This window comes from Culex pipiens, chromosome 3 (genome assembly GCF_016801865.2).
Source record: "Culex pipiens pallens isolate TS chromosome 3, TS_CPP_V2, whole genome shotgun sequence".
Lineage (NCBI taxonomy): Eukaryota > Metazoa > Arthropoda > Insecta > Diptera > Culicidae > Culex > Culex pipiens.
The window spans coordinates 126211837-126236749 of NC_068939.1; the positions used below are offsets into that span (position 1 = coordinate 126211837).

Genomic DNA, 24913 nt, shown 5'->3' on the forward strand with positions numbered 1-24913 from the left:
AGTCCAACTTACAAGTTTAGTTGTTTAATTATTGTTCCGGTCAGCAAGATGATTATTGAAAGTACCGAGAGTCAGTTCAGTTACTTGTCTTGTATTTTTCAGTATAACAATTTCTTACTCTTGTCAAAATTTACCCACTACTTCATTTACTTTTTTAAGTTTGTTTTAAGAAATTCCCGCTGTTTCATCGTCTCACAAGAATAAATTAAACAAATAACTATATTTTTTTTCTTCAAACCAGTAAAAACGAGATAACAAATATGTCTGTTACGAGACACCCTTCGCGTCTCCGTCGACCCTTTCCTTCCCAAACAACCGCCTCGTCTCTCTCATTTCACGTGGTCCTATTTGCGTTCATTTCCTATTGTTTTCTCCCAAGTAACAGTGTTTTGCTTTCTTTACGCTTAACCTAAGCCGCTTGGTTTTTGCGCTCTCCTCACTAATCTACTCTTCTCGTACGCGGCGACGCCCCAAAAAGTGAAACAAAATGCATCCTCTTTTCTACCTTGCTCAAATGCGCACCCCGCGGCAGCAACACTTCAATACTATTTTACACAATTTTGCGCGCCGCAAAACAATTAAACAACTGAAAAATAGTACCACCACGACCAGCAGCAGCCGCAGCAACGACAACGCCATCAACTCTCTATCAGTTCTTGATCGGCTTACCGCGGCCGTAACCACCGTGATGATGTCCGCCGCCGCCATGCTGTCCTCCGGTGGCCGCTCCTCCGTGATGTGGATGCGGCGTGTGCGGATGATGATGGTGCTGGTGCTGGTGATGGTGCGGCACGTGATGGGCGGCATGATGGGCGGTGGTGTGACCATGCTGCTGTTGTTGTTGCTGTTGCTGGGCCGCCGCGGCATTGCTAGTGACGCTGCTGTTGACGTGGTGGTTGTGGGTGTTGCTGATGCTGCTGCTGCTGGTGCTATTGGTAGCGTTGAATTTATGCTACTGGGCGGGATGCTGCTGGACGTGCATCACGTGCAGATTCTGCTGGTGGTGGTTCTGGAGGGGCGCCGCCTGGGCCATGTTCTGGTACGCGGCCGGAACCATCTGCGGGGCGACGCACATCATCTGGTAGTGCGGCGGCTGCTGCTGGTGGGCCGGAGCGTACGTCGGAGGTCCGGCGGAAGCTGGCGAGGGTTGCGGGCCCGGGTGGTACTGCTGGTGGGGCTGGCCGGGCGAGGGCGTCGTCGAGGGTGGGGTGGCCGCCGCCAGGTACTGGATCTGCGTTGGCTGGGGCGTTTCGTAGATGCGGTACGGCTGGAATGAGGGCGCCGCCTGGAAGTGCTGGTGGTGGAGCGTGGGCGGGTACGGCGGGAACATCGGGATCGGGCCGGGCGTCAGCAGGGGCTGACCGGTGGCGGCCGCTGCCATCTGGGAGGCGGCCATCTGCGAGGGGGGAACCACCGACACTGGAAGAGAAGGGATGGGGGATTAGTAACATATCACAACATCTGTGCTCTACAACTTTCCCGAAGAGAGTATAGTGTTAACCTGCTTCTAAAAAAAAGAAAATTTTTGAAATATCAAAATGAAAAAAAAATGGTTTCCCCATACAAACTTATATGGAAAACTGAATCGCTTTCCGCAAAATGGGCACATAACCAATCGTAACGCTGCTAACACATCTCACACCGGTATAAGTATGATGGAGCGTGTTTCGTACGGTATGTCCACGCATCCTTTCTCCTTTGTTGATTCTGTGAAACTGTGCTCTGATTTCAGATTCAGTATCTGCGGTTAATGCTGCTTTAACAGTTTCAGGCCAGAATTAAAAAATTTATGGTAAAATGATTCTTAGGCTGGTACCAATTTTAATTAAAGTTTTTGTCTCCCCCCCCTTCTATGTTGGCCTGAAAAATGAAAGAGAAATTTTTTTTTCAAAAAACATCATAATTTCAATGGAAATTTAAGTACAATTAGCTGAAATCAATTTAAATACGTTTTCCTGCGTTTAGAATCACTTTAAGCAAGTTTGAGTTCATTTTCATCTGGGCTGAACAAAAAATAACGAGGGGAACACCATAAAATTTCACTCAGTGTGTGTTTTTTGGAATTGCAAAAAATGTTGTATGGAACTCGTTGCAAAATTTGATTTTTCAGCACTCTTCGTATTTATCCAACTCGGTGAACCTCGTTGGATAAAAGTACGACTCGTGCTGAAAAAATCCTCTTTTTGCAACTTGTTGCATAAACTACAATTTTATTTATTGAATATGATTTTTGCATCCATTAACCCCTCGGTCATTTTGGTTTGTTTTGTTTTTTAGACGTTTGTCTGCTTTTTAACTGGGCTACGGCCCAGTTATCGAGCGCCCAGTTAAAAAGCAGCCCAGTTGAACAACGCCCAGTTACCGAACATCTACTGTATTTAGTAAATTCACCGTTCAAAACAGAAACATATTGAAAAATGTTACTTTTCGATACTAGTGTTGAAAAGCTCAACTTTTCAGCACCGGTATTGAAAGGTATTCATTTGCCATTCTGTTATTTTTGGTAGGGAAAAGTAGGCCGATTCGTTTCTCCAGAAGGACAGGACAAGTTGACAGATTCACAGCGGAATTGCTAAAAGATTTTTAAGATGCAAACACAAATTCGCAATCGAAAATAACTTAATTACTTTTTGATAATGTGCACAGTTTCATGTTAAAGGTATTTTGTGCCCAAAAATGTTCAAGAGCAATTCCATCTCAAATCAGGAATTTTTCTGGTAATTTTGTACCCGACCCTCTCCGATTTCAATTTTTGTGTATATGGAGCCAACTGTAAAAGCTGTTAAAGGCAAACTTATGGGAAATTGGACGAGCTTTCTGGTAAAAATATTTTCGAGACTGAAAAATCAAGTCTGTCATATAGAAAATGCCAAAAACCACAAAAAAGCTGTTTTTCAGCATTTTAATTTTTTAAACCGCTGTAACTTTGCAAGGATTGGACTTGGGACAATGGTCAATATGGAGATATGTCTGGATAATCGATTCCCACTAGGGGATTGTGGGGTAATTTGGACACCCTAAGGAAATTGCTCTGCCACGGGCTGTATGGATATTTCAAAGGAATGTGGATGACACCAGAGGATAAAAGAGACCATATTTTTTAGAAAAATGTAATTTATTTAGATAAATTTTGATGAAAAACCCATTTTTATCGCAAAAATTAAAAGGTGTCCAAATTACCCCCACATTTTTTTGTGGGGGTAATATGAACACCCCTATGGGGTAATTTTCTACATGCCCTTGTGGGGTAATTTGGACATGTTTTGTGGGGTAATATGGACACCTTTTTTGGGGTAATTTGGACACACGTTGAAGAATAAGTTTAACATTAGATTTTTTGAGCATGTTTTATATCCTTCAACCTGGTTTGCTTTTTATTTTTAAGTGTTTTTTGCTCACATCGCATAATTCAATAGGAAGATAACAAATAGTTCAGTGTAGTATACATAATTTAATCATTCATTCTGAAATGATTTAAACATTGATTCTGGATTAGGCACAAGTATAGTTTATAGTGATTAACCCGTATAGGCCTGGGTGAAATTGGAATCACTAAAATGACCATAACTCAGCGAAAACTCAACCAATTTGCATACTTCTTTATTAGTTGGACTCGTTAGAATGTCTATTTTCCGAAAATGACCCGCAGAACCCGGAAATGTTCCGGTGGCCGGAGATATTCCGGTGGGTCACTGGGTCAAATGGGGTCAAAAATGGCAATTTTTGGGACCCGTATAGATTTTCAAACAGAAATCTTGGAAAAAATACATTTTTTCTTGTTATGATCATTGTTCTACCCACAGACAATGCTAACCATCAATTTTGAACCACCGGAATTGTTCCGGATTGGACGGGTAGGTTCCATACCGCGGGGGAACAGGTCAGGGGGCGGCCAATAATACAAATATTTTTATCATGGCAATATGGGTGTCAAAGTTCACCATTTTCAAAATCTAGCTCATCTAGGATCCCCAAAACCATTTTTGGACCGATCTGGCCACTTTGGGACCGGTTCCCGGTACTCCGGCGAATCCCGGAATACGGCAAATTGCGGAATTATTTCAGAACAATTTTGGACCCAGCAATATGGGTGTCAAAGTTCACCATTTTCAGAATCTAGCTCATCTAGGATCTCCAAAACCATTTTTGGACCGATCTGGCCACTTTGGGACCGGTTCCCGGTACTCCGGCGAATCCCGGAATACGGCAAATTGCGGAATTATTTCAGAACAATTTTGGACCCAGCAATATGGGTGTCAAAGTACACCATTTTCAGAATCTAGCTCATCTAGGATCTCCAAAACCATTTTTGGAACGATCTGGCCACTTTGGGACCGGTTCCCGGTACTCCGGCGAATCCCGGAATACGGCAAATTGCGGAATTATTTCAGAACAATTTTCGACCCAGCAATGTGGGTGTCAATGTTCACCATTTTCAAAATCTAGCTCATCTAGGATCCCCAAAACCATTTTTGGACCGATCTGGCCACTTTGGGACCGGTTCCCGGTACTCCGGCGAAACCCGGAATACGGCAAATTGCGGAATTATTTCAGAACAATTTTCGACCCAGCAATGTGGGTGTCAATGTTCACAATTTTCTAAATACAGCTCATCTAAGATCACCAAAACCATTTTTGGACCGATCTGGCCACTTTGGGACCGGTTCCCGGTACTCCGGCGAAACCCGGAATACGGCAAATTGCGGAATTCTTTCAGATCAATTTTTGACCCAGCAATATGGGTGTCAAAGTTCACCATTTTCAAAATCTAGCTCATCTAGGATCTCCAAAACCATTTTTGGACCGATCTGGCCACTTTGGGACCGGTTCCCGGTACTCCGGCGAAACCCGGAATACGGCAAATTGCGGAATTATTTCAGAACAATGTTGGACCCAGCAATATGGGTGTCAAAGTTCACCATTTTCAAAATCTAGCTCATCTAGGATCCCCAAAACCATTTTTGGACCGATCTGGCCACTTTGTGACCGGTTCCCGGTACTCCGGCGATTCCCGGAATACGGCAAATTGCGGAATTATTTCAGAACAATTTTGGACCCAGCAATGTGGGTGTCAATGTTCACCATTTTCAAAATGAACCTGTCAGTTCAATTGTTCAAAATTTGTGTTGAACTGACTTCATTGTTTGTTTACTTTTTTTATATTTATTTCATAAGGTTTTACGCCGTGCCTTTATTTGACAGCTCGCGTGCAATGTTTACATGTTCTTCGTTGTCGGTTTCGATGTAAAATGTGGAAAACTTTGTCTAAAAATGACAACGCTATCCTCGTACAAGCCATGTAGTTGCGCGAGCAGGAAACCTAGCTTATTTGGCGCGAACCTCCAAACCCAACCCAAAGCAAAATATAAACCTCTTATATGGTGCGAAAATTCTGTTGCGTTGATTGCATCGAACAAAATTGGGTGAGTTGTCGTTAGCGTGTACATTGTGTGGCGCATCAGCTTTTGACAGGTTGCGCTCGTCGCTTCCCAACCCTGCGGACCAGTATCAGTGTTACCAGAATTAAATCGAAAAAAAAATCTGACAAAACTATCTGGGAAAATCTGGCATGCCACTTTCTCATAATTATTGAGCAAAATTGTGTTCAAAAATTGTGCAATTTTACATTTTATTCATTATCGATTACAATATGGATTTTTTAGCAAAGCCTTTATCTTTATCTGGCAACCTGGCAACTGTTCCATTGACGTCTCTTTGGTAAACGCGTGGCAAGACAGAGAGCAAGAGAAAATTTCTCCTTCTTTCCGTTTTATGCTTTAGTTCGTTCTCGCTTGCTCTCGACTTGTTCCTTGGTGATGAGGTTTCATTCTAGATTGAGTTCTTGATTGCGTCTGATCAAAGCATTTTTTTTGACCGAGTGATGGATACAGAAAGTGAGAGTGAACTTGATGATTACAATGAATCTTCTGATGCAGCGACAGTTTCCGATCTACCAAGTGAAGATGATGAATCAAATCAATCTGCAAGGTAATTTTTTGACTAAAAAGTTTTAAAAAATGTGTGAATGAATGTGTGTGTTTTTGTTTTTTCACAGCAGTGGCACTTCCGAGAGCGACGAAGATTTCGTCGCGAGGAACGGAGTAAGATGGCGAAAAAAACCGGATAAGAAAGCTTTTCGCGGTGAATTCGACCAGTGTAATCATGGGTTGACTGATCATTCGAAGGATTTCAAAACGGCCCAGGACGCATTCGAATTGTTTATGTCAGTCGGTATGCTTGGTATAATGGTGAAATACACCAATATGCATGCGAGATCGAAGCGCCGAAAATGGAATGATGTTACGGTACCGGAAATGCGGGCATTCATTGCTGTCCTAATCGGAGCAGGTCGTCTTCATATGAACGACGTCAACACAAACATCCTTTGGAGTTCAGATGACGTTTGGGCACCAAGGTTCTTCAAGTTGGCTATGGCACGCGATCGGTTCAAGGACATCTTCAATTTTTGGCGATTTGATGACCGAAAAACTCGGAAGAGACGTTTCCGAAAATCGAAGAACAAGTTGGAGCCGGTGAGATTGATTTACGACGATTTCGTGAAACGTTGCATCCGTAACTACAATCCTGGCAGCAACCTAACGATTGATGAGCGACTGTGCGTGTTTCGGGGTAAGTAAAAATTCAAAAATTTAAAAATTCAAAAATTCAAAAATTCAAAAATTCAAAAATTCAACAATTCAAAAATTCAAAAATTCAAAAATTCAAAAATTCAAAAATTCAAAAATTCAAAAATTCAAAAATTCAAAAATTCAAAAATTCAAAAATTCAAAAATTCAAAAATTCAAAAATTCAAAAATTCAAAAATTCAAAAATTCAAAAATTCAAAAATTCAAAAATTCAAAAATTCAAAAATTCAAAAATTCAAAAATTCAAAAATTCAAAAATTCAAAAATTCAAAAATTCAAAAATTCAAAAATTCAAAAATTCAAAAATTCAAAAATTCAAAAATTCAAAAATTCAAAAATTCAAAAATTTAAAAATTCAAAAATTCAAAAATTCAAAAATTCAAAAATTCAAAAATTCAAAAATTCAAAAATTCAAAAATTCAAAAATTCAAAAATTCAAAAATTCAAAAATTCAAAAATTCAAAAATTCAAAAATTCAAAAATTCAAAAATTCAAAAATTCAAAAATTCAAAAATTCAAAAATCAAAATTCAAAAATTCAAAAATTCAAAAATTCAAAAATTCAAAAATTCAAAAATTCAAAAATTCAAAAATTCAAAAATTCAAAAATTCAAAAATTCAAAAATTCAAAAATTCAAAAATTCAAAAATTCAAAAATTCAAAAATTCAAAAATTCAAAAATTCAAAAATTCAAAAATTCAAAAATTCAAAAATTCAAAAATTCAAAAATTCAAAAATTCAAAAATTCAAAAATTCAAAAATTCAAAAATTCAAAAATTCAAAAATTCAAAAATTCAAAAATTCAAAAATTCAAAAATTCAAAAATTCAAAAATTCAAAAATTCAAAAATTCAAAAATTCAAAAATTCAAAAATTCAAAAATTCAAAAATTCAAAAATTCAAAAATTCAAAAATTCAAAAATTCAAAAATTCAAAAATTCAAAAATTCAAAATTCAAAAATTCAAAAATTCAAAAATTCAAAAATTCAAAAATTCAAAAATTCAAAAATTCAAAAATTCAAAAATTCAAAAATTCAAAAATTCAAAAATTCAAAAATTCAAAAATTCAAAAATTCAAAAATTCAAAAATTCAAAAATTCAAAAATTCAAAAATTCAAAAATTCAAAAATTCAAAAATTCAAAAATTCAAAAATTCAAAAATTCAAAAATTCAAAAATTCAAAAATTCAAAAATTCAAAAATTCAAAAATTCAAAAATTTAAAAATTCAAAAATTCAAAAATTCAAAAATTCAAAAATTCAAAAATTCAAAAATTCAAAAAATCAAAAATTCAAAAATTCAAAAATTCAAAAATTCAAAATTTCAAAAATTCAAAAATTCAAAAATTCAAAAATTCAAAAATTCAAAAATTCAAAAATTCAAAAATTCTAAAATTCAAAAATTCAAAAATTCAAAAATTCAAAAATTCAAAAATTCAAAAATTCAAAAATTCAAAAATTCAAAAATTCAAAAATTCAAAAATTCAAAAATTCAAAAATTCAAAAATTCAAAAATTCAAAAATTCAAAAATTCAAAAATTCAAAAATTCAAAAATTCAAAAATTCAAAAATTCAAAAATTCAAAAATTCAAAAATTCAAAAATTCAAAAATTCAAAAATTCAAAAATTCAAAAATTCAAAAATTCAAAAATTCAAAAATTCAAAAATTCAAAAATTCAAAAATTCAAAAATTCAAAAATTCAAAAATTCAAAAATCAAAAATTCAAAAATTCAAAAATTCAAAAATTCAAAAATTCAAAAATTCAAAAATTCAAAAATTCAAAAATTCAAAAATTCAAAAATTCAAAAATTCAAAAATTCAAAAATTCAAAAATTCAAAAATTCAAAAATTCAAAAATTCAAAAATTCAAAAATTCAAAAATTCAAAAATTCAAAAATTCAAAAATTCAAAAATTCAAAAATTCAAAAATTCAAAAATTCAAAAATTCAAAAATTCAAAAATTCAAAAATTCAAAAATTCAAAAATTCAAAAATTCAAAAATTCAAAAATTCAAAAATTCAAAAATTCAAAAATTCAAAAATTCAAAAATTCAAAAATTCAAAAATTCAAAAATTCAAAAATTCAAAAATTCAAAAATTCAAAAATTCAAAAATTCAAAAATTCAAAAATTCAAAATTCAAAAATTCAAAAATTCAAAAATTCAAAAATTCAAAAATTCAAAAATTCAAAAATTCAAAAATTCAAAAATTCAAAAATTCAAAAATTCAAAAATTCAAAAATTCAAAAATTCAAAAATTCAAAAATTCAAAAATTCAAAAATTCAAAAATTCAAAAATTCAAAAATTCAAAAATTCAAAAATTCAAAAATTCAAAAATTCAAAAATTCAAAAATTCAAAAATTCAAAAATTCAAAAATTCAAAAATTCAAAAATTCAAAAATTCAAAAATTCAAAAATTCAAAAATTCAAAAATTCAAAAAATCAAAAATTCAAAAATTCAAAAATTCAAAAATTCAAAATTTCAAAAATTCAAAAATTCAAAAATTCAAAAATTCAAAAATTCAAAAATTCAAAAATTCAAAAATTCAAAAATTCAAAAATTCAAAAATTCAAAAATTCAAAAATTCAAAAATTCAAAAATTCAAAAATTCAAAAATTCAAAAATTCAAAAATTCAAAAATTCAAAAATTCAAAAATTCAAAAATTCAAAAATTCAAAAATTCAAACATTCAAACATTCAAAAATTCAAAAATTTAAAAATTAAAAAAAAATGTTTTGTAAAATAGATTGTTTTGTTTCTCCCTCCAGGTAAATGCCCTTTCAGGGTTTACATGAAATCGAAACCAGGCAAATATGGCATGAAAGTTTGGTGCTGCTCTTGTGTCCATTGTCAGTACATATGCAACTTGCAGGTGTACACAGGAAAAGTCGACAAAAAACCGGAGAAGGGACAGGGCAAGAGAGTGGTACTGGATCTGATGCAGCCATTTACGGGTCTTTGGAGAGAGGTGACTACAGATAATTTCTTCAGCTCTCTCCAACTCTCCGACGACCTGTTCAAGGACAACACCCTTTTCACGGGAACGGTTCGAACGAACAAACCAGATTTGCCGGATAGCTTCGCCAAGTCGGCCAGCCGGGCACCCAACTCGGTACTGGTCGGCTATAACGGCGTAAGCACCCTGACTTCTTTTATCGACGGACACAAAAAAAAGCCGGCCATTGTACTGACATCAACCCTTACCAAAACCACAATCTGCGGCAAAAAACCACCAATCGTGCTTCACTACAACGGGACGAAGGGCGCTGTTGATGCAGGCGATTTCATCACTCGCAAGACGAACTGTGTCCGAAAGACCAGGGTATGGACGAAGAAACTGGTGATGGAACTCCTGAGCGTCGCCTGCTTGAATGCGAGTTGCCTGTACCGGTTGAAGTACCCGGAGCGGTGCAAGGGCAAAAGTTGGAGATCAAATTTTCTGCAACAACTGTGCGACCAGCTCATTCAGGAGAACGTACAGGAACGTGTAAAATCTCAAAGGCTGACAAAGGAGTTACGAGGGCAGCTGAACGCGTTTTCTTCTCGCCAAATGGAAGCGGGCGCAAAACTGTGCAACTGGTGTGGCAAGGAGTCTAGGCCAATCCGTACCTGTTGTATTTGCGCGGAAGCAGTCTGTAAGCAACACTACACTGAGATGGACCTAAAGTTTTGTAGAGAGTGTAAGAAGCAAGGCCTGAAACCAAAGACGACGAACACAAAGATAAGTCGAGTTCGGTGCGAGACGTGCAAAGTGGATCGGAAAACTGAAACGAAATGTGCTCATTGTGAGACTGCCATCTGTGGCGTATGCGGAAAGTCAGCCAAAGTAATGTTGTGCGAAAAATGTTCAAAAGCTTGAGAGAGAGAGAGAGAGAGAGAGAGAGAGAGAGAGATAGAGATAGAGAGAGAGAGATAGAGATAGAGAGAGAGAGATAGAAAGAGAAAGAGAGTGCGAGCAAGAAAAAGAGTGTGGAAGAAAGAAAGAGAAGGACATAAACAGTGAAAGGGCAACAGAAAAACTGAAAGAATGAAAGAGAAAGAAAAAATAACAAACGAGCGAGCGAGATAGTAAAAGAACAGAACGAATGAGAGACAAAAAAGGAAAGTGAGAGAGAGAGAGAGAGGCCTGAATATCTTCAAACTCAAAAAAATATAAATACATTGGACTAATCATGAACTTTTGATTTCTTAGTAAGTAATCCCATAATTTGCCGTTTTCCGGGTTTCGCCGGAGTACCGGGAACCGGTCCCAAAGTGGCCAGATCGTTCCAAACATGGTTTTGGGGATCCTAGATGAGCTAGATTTTGAAAATGGTGAACTGTGACACCCATATTGCTGGGTCCAAAATTGTTCTGAAATAATTCCGCAATTTGCCGTATTCCGGGTTTCGCCGGAGTACCGGGAACCGGTCCCAAAGTGGCCAGATCGGTCCAAAAATGGTTTTGGGGATCCTAGATGAGCTAGATTTTGAAAATGGTGAACTTTGACACCCATATTGCTGGGTCAAAAATTGATCTGAAAGAATTCCGCAATTTGCCGTATTCCGGGTTTCGCCGGAGTACCGGGAACCGGTCCCAAAGTGGCCAGATCGGTCCAAAAATGGTTTTGGTGATCCTAGATGAGCTGTATTTAGAAAATTGTGAACATTGACACCCACATTGCTGGGTCGAAAATTGTTCTGAAATAATTCCGCAATTTGCCGTATTCCGGGTTTCGCCGGAGTACCGGGAACCGGTCCCAAAGTGGCCAGATCGGTCCAAAAATGGTTTTGGTGATCCTAGATGAGCTGTATTTAGAAAATTGTGAACATTGACACCCACATTGCTGGGTCCAAAATTGTTCTGAAATAATTCCGCAATTTGCCGTATTCCGGGATTCGCCGGAGTACCGGGAACCGGTCCCAAAGTGGCCAGATCGGTCCAAAAATGGTTTTGGGGATCCTAGATGAGCTAGATTTTGAAAATGGTGAACTTTGACACCCATATTGCCATGATAAAAATATTTGTATTATTGGCCGCCCCCTGACCGGTTCCCCCGCGGTATGGAACCTACCCGTCCAATCCGGAACAATTCCGGTGGTTCAAAATTGATGGTTAGCATTGTCTGTGGGTAGAACAATGATCATAACAAGAAAAAATGTATTTTTTCCAAGATTTCTGTTTGAAAATCTATACGGGTCCCAAAAATTGCCATTTTTGACCCCATTTGACCCAGTGACCCACCGGAATATCTCCGGCCACCGGAACATTTCCGGGTTCTGCGGGTCATTTTCGGAAAATAGACATTCTAACGAGTCCAACTAATAAAGAAGTATGCAAATTGGTTGAGTTTTCGCTGAGTTATGGTCATTTTAGTGATTCCAATTTCACCCAGGCCTATACGGGTTAAGGTATCGTTTAGATTTGTCGAAACTAATCTTTACATAGAACTAATTAACCTAAAACTATATTTTTTTAAATTTTACATTCCGTAGCCCTTTAAATTTAAATATTATTATAAACCAGCATATAGAAATTAGAAATGTCAAAGCAATTAATATAAAAAAAATCTACATTAGAGTTTAGTTGAACTCCAAATGTGCAGTAATCAGATTTTCATCAATTCGAATATTGAAATAAATTTATCTAAATTTAGAAACATAGGGATTATGTGATAGTTCTCATTGCTCACATTCCTATTTGAGTGTTTTGACATTTTAAATCCCTCTAAATTTATCTGAATCGCTTTAAAAACTCGACCAACTATGAAAGTTACTTTTTTTTGCCTGACAGGTAGACTTTCAGGTATGTCCAAATTACCCCCATAGCATGTTCTATCAAAAATTGCAATTTTTGATGATAAAAATGGATAAAATGCACAATATTTATACGTACATATCTCAGGCATCGTCCAAGAAACCCCCTTAAGCAAAAATTGTCCGCTTTTTGCCATATAATCTCTGCAAAACTTTATTTCCCAACCTTCAAAAATTAGAACTTAAGGCAGTGCCAACCGACCTTTGGAAACTTTTACATATTATACCAAAACTACTTAACCTATTCCAACTTTTTTTGTATGTCCATTAGGGTGTAATATGGTTGTATGGAAAAAAAGAAAGTTCTCCAAATTTAGCGAGCACAGCCACTTTTTAGTTCCTTTTGGGGTCCTAAACAACTCCCCAAAGTTTGGGAACGATTGGTTTAGTCCTCACTTTGCGCAAAGCGATTAAATTTTCCATATAAATTTGTATGAGAAAAACTATTTTTTTGGATTTTGATATTTATAAAATCCACTTTTCACGCTGTACTAAAACCGGATTCATATTCGGATGCCTTGGAAGGTGCTCTACAACTTTCCCGAAGAGAGTATGGTGCTAACTTGCTCCTAAAAAAAGATACAGCGTGTTCAAAACTCGTCTAAAACGTGTTTTTTGCTCGAAAATCACGTTTTAGACGAGTTTTTAGGACGCTGTATCTTTTTTCACAGACAAACTAGCACCATACTCTCTTCGGGAAAGTTGTAGAGCACCTTTTAGAGCATCCGAATATGAATCCGGTATTAGTACAGCGTGAAACGTGAATTTTATAAATATTAAAATCCAAAAAAATGTTTTTTTTTTTTTCATACAAATTTATATGGAAAATTTAATCGTTTTGCGCAAAGTGAGGACTAAACCAATCGTTCCCAAACTTTGGGGAGTTGTTCAGGACCCCAAAAGGAACTGAAAAATTGCTGTGCTGGAAAATCGATTTTGATATTACACCCTAATGTCCATACTCCTATGCCATTACTAGTACTAGCCTTATCACTTTAATTGCCGTTTTCACTTTATTTCCGAAGAAAAGGTGATTTTTAAAGGGGTATCCAAATTACCCTCACTGTCCATATTACCCCAAACTCCCCTATCGGTTTTTGAAAATTTTGACGTTTAGACCACTTTTCAAAAAACCAGTTTTAGTAAATAATTTTTGTATTTTTTGCAGGAGAGACATACCATCCTGCATTTTTCGTGAGTCTTTTTGTCATATTTTAGGGTATTTCCTAAAAAAAAAATTGAACGAAAAAAAATCGTAACATCACCTTAAAATTTAACTTTTAAACATAAAAATTTTAAAATCCCATAGAAGTGGCGTGTATTTTTCTTTCAGTGTATTTTTTTCAGAAAGCCCGTCTAATTTCCTACAAGTTTGTCTTTGACCACTTTTTGGTACGATGCAACGTCTTCGAGATACAGTCATTTTTAAATTACAGAATACAAAAATATCTAAATAGCTTATATATAGGCCTAGGATAACATGTCTACATAGTTTCATTGAAATCGGAGAGGGTCGGGTACAAAAGTACCAGAAAAATTCCTGATTAAAGATGGAATTGCTCTCAATAGTTTAACATACTATTGAACATTAAAAAAATATTTTATAAAAAAGGAGATTTAAGAAAATTTTACAAATCATCCATTTTAATCCCGATGTTAAGGACCAAACATTCAATATTATGCCCTTCTGAAATGTTTTGAAAATATTGTTTTTGAAAAGATCGGAAAATTTCACGAATGCTTCATATTTCAACATTGTAAATCGTACCATTAGCTGCTGAGATATCGACATTGGAAAATTGTGGGTTGTTTGGGTGAGACTTAGAAAACATCATTTTTCCTGCTTTTTAAACCTTTGCATGGCAATATCTCAGCAACTAAGGGTCGTATCAACAAAGTTCAAAATCGAATAATATAGAGAATTTTCGCAGCTCTTCAAAAATATTTTTATCAAAAGTGGGCAAACATGTGCACTTATTTAAAATAATGAAAAACTGCGACTGTTTTCAAAAAACAAAAAAAGTTTAAACATGGCTTTAACTTGAAAACGGTGTACTTTATCAAGATTTAAAGTTTTTTTTTGATTGCAAATTTGTAAAATCGAAAAATGAAGTTGAAAAATTTTTGCGACCGATATTTCGATTTTTTCAAAAAAATCAGTATAGATTCAAAAATTCACAACTCGGTCAAAGATTTTTTGCACAACCTGAAAATTTCTGAAAAGTTGGTATTTGATGTCCTCAAAAACATTATATACACATCTTCAAAAGGCCAAATATCACAAATATCGACTATAATGACTTCCGGAATTACGGTTTTGCAAAACTTTGGATGGGTATTACAAAGGCCATTCCGATGAGTTATAAAATGTGATAATCTGGCAACTCATTTTCTTAGAGAAATATTTGAATTAAAGTAAAATTCAAATTTTGGGACGACCCAGGCGAAAAAAAAAGCTTTGTTCCCGAGTCCCAGGTCTCGAAATGATGACACTTACTCGCTTTCCGGATGCGCGGCTGCTGGCCGGCGTGCGGGTGCTGCTGCGTCGTCTGGAATGCGCTCTGCGGCGGCTGCAGCACGTACGACATCAGGATGGGCTGCGGGGCGTGCACCTGCTGCTGCTGGCCCGGATAGGCCTGCGGTGGCTGCTGTTGCTGCTGCTGCTGCTGTTGTTGCTGTTGTTGTTGTTGCTGCTGTTGCTGCTGCTGCTGGACCATGACGGGGTTGGGCGTTTGCGGCGTGTGCGGGCTAGAAGACGTGTGACTGTGGTTTGGTTCGAGGTTTTTTGGGGAGGTTTGTTGTTGTTGGTTGGGATAGGGTGAGGCGACGACGCACGTGAAACATGTAGAAACACCAAAATTAGTATTATGAATGCTGATTAGAAGGTGGGGCGGGGGGAGGTTTTGTTTTGTGGTGGCGTGAGGTTAGTTTCGATGAGACCCGTTACCACAAGCGTAAATGAAGAGCTAGCTAGTTGTAGGTACTTACCGCGAGGGGTTCGGTGTGCTGGGGCTTCGCGGCGTGAACGGCTTGGCGGCCGGGTTCAGCGTGAAGGTTTTCTTTGGTGGTGCCTTGACGGCGGGCGCAACGTCGGTGGCAACTCCGGCAGCGTCCACCGGCGTCACGACGGAGCTGACGACGGCCGGGCTGACGTTGACGTTGCTCGTTGCAGTGTTCATCGCCGAGGACGCCACCGGAGGTGAAGTCGTGCTCGGTTGTGGGTTCTGCTGCTGTTGGGGCGGGGGTTGAGATTGTGGCGTCGGTTGAGATTGAACCATGTGCTGGGGAGGTTGTGGCTGCTGGTGAACTAGTCCCGTTTGGGAAGATTGGTTCTGCTGCTGGTGTGGTGGAGGTTCCGAGTGCTTTTGCGAGATTGGCGGTGAAGATTCGAGGGGCGGTTGTTCCTGTTGCTGCTGCTGATGCTGTTGAACTCCGTGCTGGGAAGGTGGTGGAGGCTGCTGGTGCATCGGCGGTTGCTGTTGCTGCTGTTGGGGTGGCGCCAGCTTGAAGTCTTGGCCAAACTTGCGCAGATCGTCCATGTCACGCCGCACAACGACTTGGCGTTGGGGTTGTGGCGGAGGAGGTTGCTGCATTTGTTGTTGCTGTTGCTGTTGGGGCGCTTGGTTGATGTGTGGCGGCGGCAATCCAACGTGGTGCGTCGACATGACGACCTGCTGGGGTTGAAGCTGCTGCTGCTGCTGTTGTTGCTGATCGTTGGCCACAACCGGTGGCGGTGGCATGTGAGTCGCGTGGTGTGGATGAGTCACGTGAATCGGCGGTTTGCCCATGGACTGCATCTGGCCGCCGGCGCCACCACCCTGCTGTGGTCCCAGCGATGGCGGCGGTTCGGCGTAGTTTGGCGCAGAGCTCGGATATTGCCGCACGGTACGCTGCGGCAAAGGCTTAGTGTTACTATTTACATTCATGCTACTGCTGTTGCCACTGCTGTTGGACATTTCCCGGTCGCCGTTCATCTTGTTCATGCTCGTGTTACTATTTACAACCGAAGGCTGGCTATGCTGCTGCTGCTGTTGATGGGGTTGATGCTGAACGTGGCCGCCGTACGGCGACTGGTTCGAGTGCATCGCGTACTGAGACGCGCCTCCGCCGTGCTGCTGATTGCTAGGTGGAACCTGCTGTTGCTGCTGCGGGGGCATCGACATGTTTTGATAGCTGTTGTTCTTGTGGGGTGGAGCTTGTGGGCTCAAAGGTTGTTGCTGTTGCTGTGGCTGCTGCTGCGGAGGCAGCGTCTGCTGTGGTTGAGACTGTTGCACTTGCTGTGGTGGCTGTGCCACCTGTTGCACTTGCTGAACTTGCTGTACCTGCTGAACCTGCTGTGGTGGTCCTCCTCCGTTGTTGGTCAACGGCGGTGGCGTGCTTCGGGCGGTCAACTTACCCGCGTGACCCTTGCGCTTGGCCGGTACGATGTACTTGGCTGTGTTCGATGGCATCACCCCACCCTTATCGTTCATACTATTCGGGTTCGACCCGGACGACGGCTGGGGACTCGCGCTGGCCCCACCCCCCGGTCGCACCACCGCTGCGAACGCGTCCTCCTCGTCGCCGTTCTCCAAATCGATCCGGTCCTTGTACACCGGATTGTTCTCGATTTCGTTCGCGATCCGCTCCGCCTCCGACTCCTGGTGCTTAAAGTCGTCCGAGTCCTTCTTCGTAATCTGCACCGTGTATCCGGTCAACGACTGATCGAACGTAGACTGCACTCCGTAGATCGTCTCGTTCTTGTGGAACATATCATTCACGTCCCACCCGTTCGCATTCGCGTCCAACTCCAGCGAAAACTCGCCCAACCCGCCGTCACCGTTCAGCCCACCGAGGCCACCGCCGCCGCTTTCGTCCCACGGCTCGAGTTCGCGCTCCTCCGGCCGGCCGTTTCCGTTGCACCGGGCCGAACTGATGGCCGTGTCCGTCTTGAAGGTGTCCCGCGTCGCGTAATCCAGGTCCACGTCCTTCGCGGCAATACTGACAATGTCGCACGGCTTGAAGATGAGCCGGTCCACGACGGTGTCGACGACGATCTTGTTTTCCGCTTCCGGGCCGCCGTGCTCAATGCGATGGGCCATTTCCAGCACGACCTGGAGGAAGAGAGGCAAAAATTGATTATTGGAAAGTGTTCATAAAACCAGGTATGCACTAATACTATTTCTGACGGATGCCTTCCCAGCTCCAACGCTAAAGAATCATTTGAATGGTTCTGGATTTTAAGATACACCCGTCAACATCAAAATATTTAGCGTTTTTTTTAGCAGCAAATTACCTTACTTTCATTCAAAAAATATTGTAAGGAACCCGTTGACTCGATTTTTCCAGCACTCGTCTTACTCAACCCATTCGCTAAATGGTCCCAAATTTCCCTCATTTATAAAGCTATTCTATGTGAAAGTTAAAACTCTAGATTTGAAAATAAGACACATTCTTTATTGGGACATTCGAGTGGTCCTAGCCAAGTTAGGCCAAGCCCATGAAAACCGTAACAAATCTGTCGGATTTTTTTACTTTGATAGAACAAGTTTTTAAAAAATCATGATTTAAACCATAAAAAATGATTTTTAAATTATTGATTTCCAGTACGTTCAACTCAATTACTGGGGCAAGACGAACAATGCATGAAACATCATGTTGATTGGCTATCAATTGAACTGTTATCACTTAGACACATCAGATCGGAATGTATTTAAAACTCTTATTAATTTTTTTGATGAAGTAATAACATTTTTCTAATAATTTGATAGTTTTCTTTTTTACATTTCGGTAAAATACCGTATTCTTCGAAAATATTCAAATTATCAAACTTTACCATGTGGGTATCAAACAAAGCGAAATTTTATGTGCTTTTTCACTTTATCACACAGCAAAAAATCCGATGGTAAAATCGCACGCAAAAGCATGCATGCATGGACTGGCGCCTTAACCCACTCGGCCATCAGACCGATGAAAAGCTTTAAGGATAAACGCATATATCAGCTTGACATTTCGGTCAAATAGGTTTCCCATACTGATGGGCTACATATTTCAGGGCGTAAAATTACATAAAATTGCATAAAAAATGCGATATTTATTTTACACCCAGCACTTTTATACGCAGCTGGATTACTACTTTTTTAGCTGTGTAGGGTTTTTTGGTGAATACTTAAATTTTCACAAAATACCTTTTTTTTTAAAGTACTCAAATTATGATGATTTGCAACATGAGCAAAATTTGTTATGCATTTTCAGTTCACTAGAGTTTTTGCCTTCCTCACCTTACTGAGGAAAGGCTAAAAAATCACTCGAAAAATAAACTTCTCAATTCGACTTCGTAGACCCTCCTTCACGTATACCTATCGACTCAGAATAAAAAAAAAGTTGTCGCTTGACTATCACCGGATTGACTTCACGGATTTTCACCGTTTTGGTTTCATTCCGTCTTGGGGTCCATTGAGTCTCTATTTAAAATCAGCAAGTGTAGTAAAGCACTTCAAAAGTTATGCAAAAAAAAAAAAACATGTTGACCATGAGTGACCATTTCTAAAAATATTTTATTAGAAAAGTTCAGAAAATTTGCTATAAAATTGTCTAAGAGACATTGAAGATTGGACCTCGGGTTGCTGAGATAGAGCCGATTTAAGAAAAAGAAACACGAAAATTGAAGTTTGCTAAGTCTCACCAAAACAACCCACCATTTTCTAATGACGATATCTCAGCAACCAATGGTTCGATTTTCAATGTTAATACATGAAACATTCGTGAAATTTTTCGATCTTTTCAATTTTTTTTTGAAAATTTTAAAATCAAGACTAACATTTTAAAAGGGCCAAACATTGAATATTACGCCCATTTAAAATGTTAGTCTTGATTTTAAAATTTTCAAAAAAATATTCGAAAAGATCGAAAAATTTCACGAATGTTTCATGTATTAACATTGAAAATCGAACCATTGGTTGCTGAGATATCGTCATTAGAAAATGGTGGGTTGTTTTGGTGAGACTTAGAAAACTTCAATTTTCGTGTTTCTTTTTCTTAAAGCGGCTCTATCTCAGCAACTCGAGGTCCAATCTTCAATGTCTCTTAGACAATTTTATAGCAAATTTTCTGAACTTTCCTAAAAAAATATTTTTAGAAATGGTCACTCATGGTCACTATTTTAAAAAATTGAAAAACTTTTTTTTGTAATTTGTAATTTGTTGGTTTATTGGGTACGACAACTTGTTAGTTTACACTGTTAATCAGGTCAAGGAAGACACTTTAGGAAATTTAGAAAAGTTACAAAGGATCCAAATAAAGGGTAACAGGTACAAGTAAGCTAAAGAAAACTAATCGTCAAACGATCTCTTAAAAGCACTTTTAAATGCCGACAGCGTCGGCTGGGTTTTCAGCTCCAGGGGTAGGTTGTTCCAGCACGTGGTTCCAGCGACAAGAACACTTCTTCCACTCGTCGTTGTGTGCCGCGGGATGATGAATGATCGGGTCCGCTCAAGCTGTCCTCTCACCAGATGTTGTTGGAGGTACTCCGGCAGGTTGCCATCGTACCCCTTCTTCATGAAGCAGCTCGTCCGCAGTTGATAGTTGATCGGCAAATCGTGTCCGAGTATGGTGCTTCGCACGGCCGCAGTTGTTTCGCGACGTCGCAGATTGTACACAAACCGCACCGCTGATTTGAAGCACCGGTGGAGTTGCTCTTTGTGTGCCGCAGGAAGCCCGTGATAATAGACTACGTCACAGTAGGTGAACATAGGCATGATCACAGCTTGGACCAGCTTGCGCCGTGTCGGTTGGGAGAGGACTGCTGCAAAGCGGCGAAATGTCCTTAGAGTGTTGTATACCTTCTGTGTCACACTGTTGACCTGATGCTTCCATGTCATGTTATTGTCCAGCAGGAGACCAAGATTGACAACCCTGTCGGACAGTGGAACAACTTCTCCACTGAAGACGATATCCGTGTGGGGTCGAACCGAGCCTGCTTTGGTGAAAACGATGGCCTGCGTTTTTTTGGGGTTCGGGTGAAGTCGATTTTGGTTGGCCCAGTTGGTGATCGCAGCCAAGTCGTTGTTGATGCTGGCAATCAGGTCTTCGATCTGTTCAATCGGCCCGGACACGTAGATTTGAAGATCGTCAGCATACAATTGATACTCGCATCGCAGGACTCCGGGTAAACTGTTGATGAAGAGGCTGAACAGCAAAGCGCTGAGACAGGATCCCTGCGGTGTACCGTCAGTTACATCACGAACTGCTGAAACTGCATCACCAAGGCGGACGGATTGCTTTCTTTGGCCAAGGAACGATGCGACCAACTCGCAGGAAGCGCTCGAGAACCTGAACTCTCGATTCAGCTTGTCTTTGAGCAGATGGTGGTCGACGCAGTTAAACGCAAGTGAAAAATCGACAAGAACCATGACGGTGCAGCTGTTGTTATCCAAGTTGCTGTAGATGTCGTGCGTTACCTTGGCGAGAGCAGTCGTTGTCCCGAATCCCTTCCTGTATCCCGATTGATGTTTGGCCAATAGCGGAGCGTTCGGGTTATCGAGATGATCGGTGATTTGGTCAAGCAGAATTTTTTCCAACACCTTCGACATCGCTGGAAGGACACTGATCGGGCGGAAATGCTTGGGCAGGCTAGGACTTGGTTGTTTGGGGATCGGTGTTACAATGGCTGTTTTCCACAAAGACGGGAAAGCTCGAGCTGTGATAATGGCGTTGAAGAGGTGACAGAGTTCCGGCAAGATCAGCGGGCACAACATTTTGACAAACGAGATAGGTATGCCGTCGGTCCCTGTGGCATTGGTCTGTATATCGTGGATTTTGCGGTTGACTTCTTCTGAGTTGGTTTGTCGAAAGTTGAATCCGTTTTCTCCGTGATCTACTACTGTTCTGTGGGCTGGTGTTCTACTCCGCGTGCTGCCTCTGTTCGTTCCTAGCTCCCGGTGACCGTCAGAAAAGAAACGGTTCAGATCATCAGCGTCGACTCCTTCTGCTGGTGGGTCTGCCTTGGCTGAGTTGTGTATGCCTTCTCTTCTGAGGTTGCTCCAGAGCTTTTTGGCGGGAAGTTCATGATTGAAGTGCTGATCAGCGTAGCGCTTCTTGGCCGCATGAATCAGCGAGTTCGCACGATCGTGCAAGCGCGAGTGCTCCAACCATTGCTGGTCACCTCGCCTCCGGTTCGGGTTACGCTTGTACAGCTTCAGCGCGAGGTCTCTCAGCTCGATGGTCTGCTTGATTTGATGCGTTATCCAAGGAGTTCTTTCATCACGGACGTAGATCATCCTTTCCGGCGCATGTCGATCGAGGAGTTCTTGCAGGTCGGCAGTCAACAGCGTTGCTTTTTCTTCTACATCATTCGACTCGTAGAAGCGTTGAAAATCCTTGGTTCGATACTCTGCTTGCAGCTGTAGCACGTCGACATTCCGGAAATTCCGGATTCGGGTCGTACGCCGGTTTTGATTCCTCACCTGAACGTCAGCCAGCATGTAGATCACTTCATGGTCAGAAATAGCGCTTGCGGAGACCGCCTTTGCTTTTCGGACGGACTGTGGACAGTCGGTGATCAGCAGGTCGATGGTAGTTGAGCTGGTGTCGGTGATTCTTGTGGGACCAGTAGGCAGAACGGTGAGGTTGAACGTTGAGTGAATCCGCCTCAACGAGGTCAGATTCAGCGAAGGCAAGACAGACGCTACGTTGATGTTGAAATCTCCCATAATAAATGTTCTGTCAAAGCCAAGATCGAGCATCTCGAGAAGGACCCTTTCGTAGAGCACGGCGAACGACGGATTCGAGCACGACGGATTGTACACCACAGCCACCCCGACGTTAAGTTCATTGATCCTAATTTGAACTACCATGTACTCCACCCTCGTTGCGATCGGAGCTGCGATGTCATGGGTCGATTTGATGACCGGCGTTGCTTTGAGACCCTGTCGCACGTAAAGTCCCACGCCGCCGCAGGCCTTCGATCCCCGGCCGCGGCCAGACGGCAGTGAGTGCCGGATAAGGTTGTACGCTGGAACTCGCACCGGTCCAACCGGGGCGGAAGCTCTCATTTTTGTTTCAGTGACTCCGAAGAAGTGGTATTGTTGAGCGTCGAGCAAAAGTTTTACACCATCGATGTGGTGCTCAAGGCCCCTGACATTCAGGTGGCCGATTCGGAGGTTAGCGATGTTCGTCATTTTGGTGAGTAGAAACGCCAGCGACGTTTCGTGTCAGCAGCGCGAAGATGCTGAGACATTGGCAGAGAGGGCGTCGAAAAACAGAGACGAAGAGTCCGAGGAACTCCCCGAACTTACCAGTTCTTGTAGATGCTCGACAGAGTTAACGGGGGTGTATCTGACTTGCCCTGGGAGAAGCACAGAAACCTTGTCGTTCCTCACAAAAACGGACCGAGCCGCACCTCGTTGTTTCAGCCGAAGCGCGTGGTTCCGTATCCGGAACGTGTTTATCGAGAGCACTTCGTTGACGGTGAAGCGGTAGTCCAGGGCGGGTCCATGTTTCAGGTTTCGTAGGGCAGCGTCTTTGTGCCGCTCGAAGTACTTCCGTAGCACCTTCTGCCTTGCCTCGAGACTGCTGAAGACCGCAACGATCGTCGGAGTGAGTGAACGGTCCGACCACTTTGATGGTTTCGCAGGAACACGAAAGCAGTCCGTGATGCTCGCCTGTTCATCGCTACATCCTACTAGGGTCAGTACATCTGCAACCAGCTGCCTGACGTTTTCGCCAACCTTAAACGGGATCTTGTTGATCGCGAGCCTGCAGGAGTTGATCGTTTGTGAGCAGGTGTTCGCGAGTTGAGCTCCTCGCTCAATCTTCTCTAGCTTTTCGCTGAGATCACTTGCTAGGCGAGTCGTGGTGACCTCCGAACGGGTGTTGCTGTTGACGACGTTGCGAAGACGATCTAACTGTTTCTTGTTGGTTTCGCGAGCAGCATCGAGCTCGGCCCGCAATTTGGTTAGCTCCGCTGACAGTTCCTGGATGACCTTCTTCAGCTCACTGACCCCTCCGGAAGCGGTCATCACGGGTTGAGGTTTCGGGATGAGACAACCACGTACCGCGCAGGATTCGCAGAAGTACTGGTAGTCGTCGATTTCCTCCATCTGCGAGTCGCTGATTCTCACACATAGTGGGTGGAACCAGCGCGGGCATGCATCGCACCCGATCCAGGTAATCGTTTTTGGCTTTCGCTTTCCTTTGGACCCGGGTGGCGCACCGCGGTTGCAGACATCGCAGATCTCGTCACTCGAGCGGTTCTTTGCCATGTCGAAATTGTGATAGTACTGCTACCGGACACTATTGGCGCTGGCGTTTCAAAACACACACACACACTTAGCACATCACCTCAACTTTTTTCCGCACGTAAATCGTAGAAAACAGCGAGAATTTGTAATTTCTTTTTGAGCGGCTTTGTTTTGGTTGCAGCCGGCTGCCAGTGTTGCCGTTTTTCGCAATTGTGTGTGAGTGTGTGTATTTGTGTGCACAGCAAAAGCATTCAACCGAATTTCTGCAAAACTGCAAAAAAATCGCTAAAATCAAACTTTCGGTGGCTATATCTTGAAAACGGAGCCCTTTATAAAAAAATCTGTAAAGTACTTTTCTATTGCAAATTCAATTTTGCATTAAAAAATAATGTCAAACTTGTTTTTGCATGAAACTTCGATTTTTCCCAAAAATCACTATTTTTAAAAAAATCATAACTCGGCGGCAGATTTTTTGACCATGTTTCTCTATAACTCAAAAGTTGCGGATTTTTGTCCCCTAAAACATATCAAAAAATCTCGAAAATCAAAAAATACGTATTTTGGGAAATTGAGTTTTAGTGAAAAAAAAGTTGATAAAAAAAATCTGCAAATTTTTTTTTCCGTGTCCCTTTTTTTTCTCAAAAGTCCTCAACAATACCTACAACTTTGCCGAAGACACCAAATTGGAAATCAAAAAATACAAAAAATAAAAATGGTCGAAATCGGCCGATTTCGTAGAGAGTTGCTCCAATGTGAAATAACTTATAAAATCACACGATTCTTAAAAAAAACTTTTTCATCCAAATTTTGAAAAAGAGTGAAAGAGCCGTTCAAAAGAGCGGCTCTTTTTAATGAGCGAACGAAAATGAGCGGCTCCTTAAAAAGACCGATTTTGCCCACCTCTAATTTGTAGGTTGAACATTTTTATTTTACCAATCCTAAACTGGTGGATTAAGTAACTTTTTTTTTTGTTGAAACGCTCAAATTTTCACAAAATACTTAATTTTTTTAAAATACTCAAATTTTCAAAAATTCGTAAAGGAAGCGAAATTTTGAATGCATTTTCACTTTATATTTTTTTGTAAATGAATAAAATTTTCAGAAAATGTTGTATTTTTATATTATATTCTCAAACTTTTACAATTTGCAATATGTGTGGGTATCAAAACGAAGATTTTTTTAAATTCAACAAAAAAAATAGTACTTTAGAATAAAATAGGGTATTTTGAGAACAATTTTGCACCTAAAAAAAACT

At 40.4% G+C, this 24913-nt stretch overlaps 1 protein-coding gene across 3 annotated transcripts in view; it reads right to left on the bottom strand.

The window, feature by feature from the left end:
* Nucleotides 1-201: 201 nt before the first annotated feature.
* Nucleotides 202-24913, bottom strand: part of LOC120414376 (ataxin-2 homolog) — a 60872-nt gene continuing 36160 nt past the window's right edge. For 2 of the 3 annotated variants that reach the window (XM_039575545.2, XM_039575547.2), the window contains exons 3-5: nt 15428-17532; nt 14937-15202; nt 202-1419 (exon numbers count right to left, since the gene is read on the bottom strand). In XM_039575545.2, coding sequence (XP_039431479.1) covers nt 953-1419; nt 14937-15202; nt 15428-17532 — 2838 coding nt within the window. In that variant the 3' untranslated portion in view covers nt 202-952. The remainder of the gene's footprint in view (nt 1420-14936; nt 15203-15427; nt 17533-24913) is intronic. The other variant, XM_039575546.2, reaches the window with a different exon arrangement.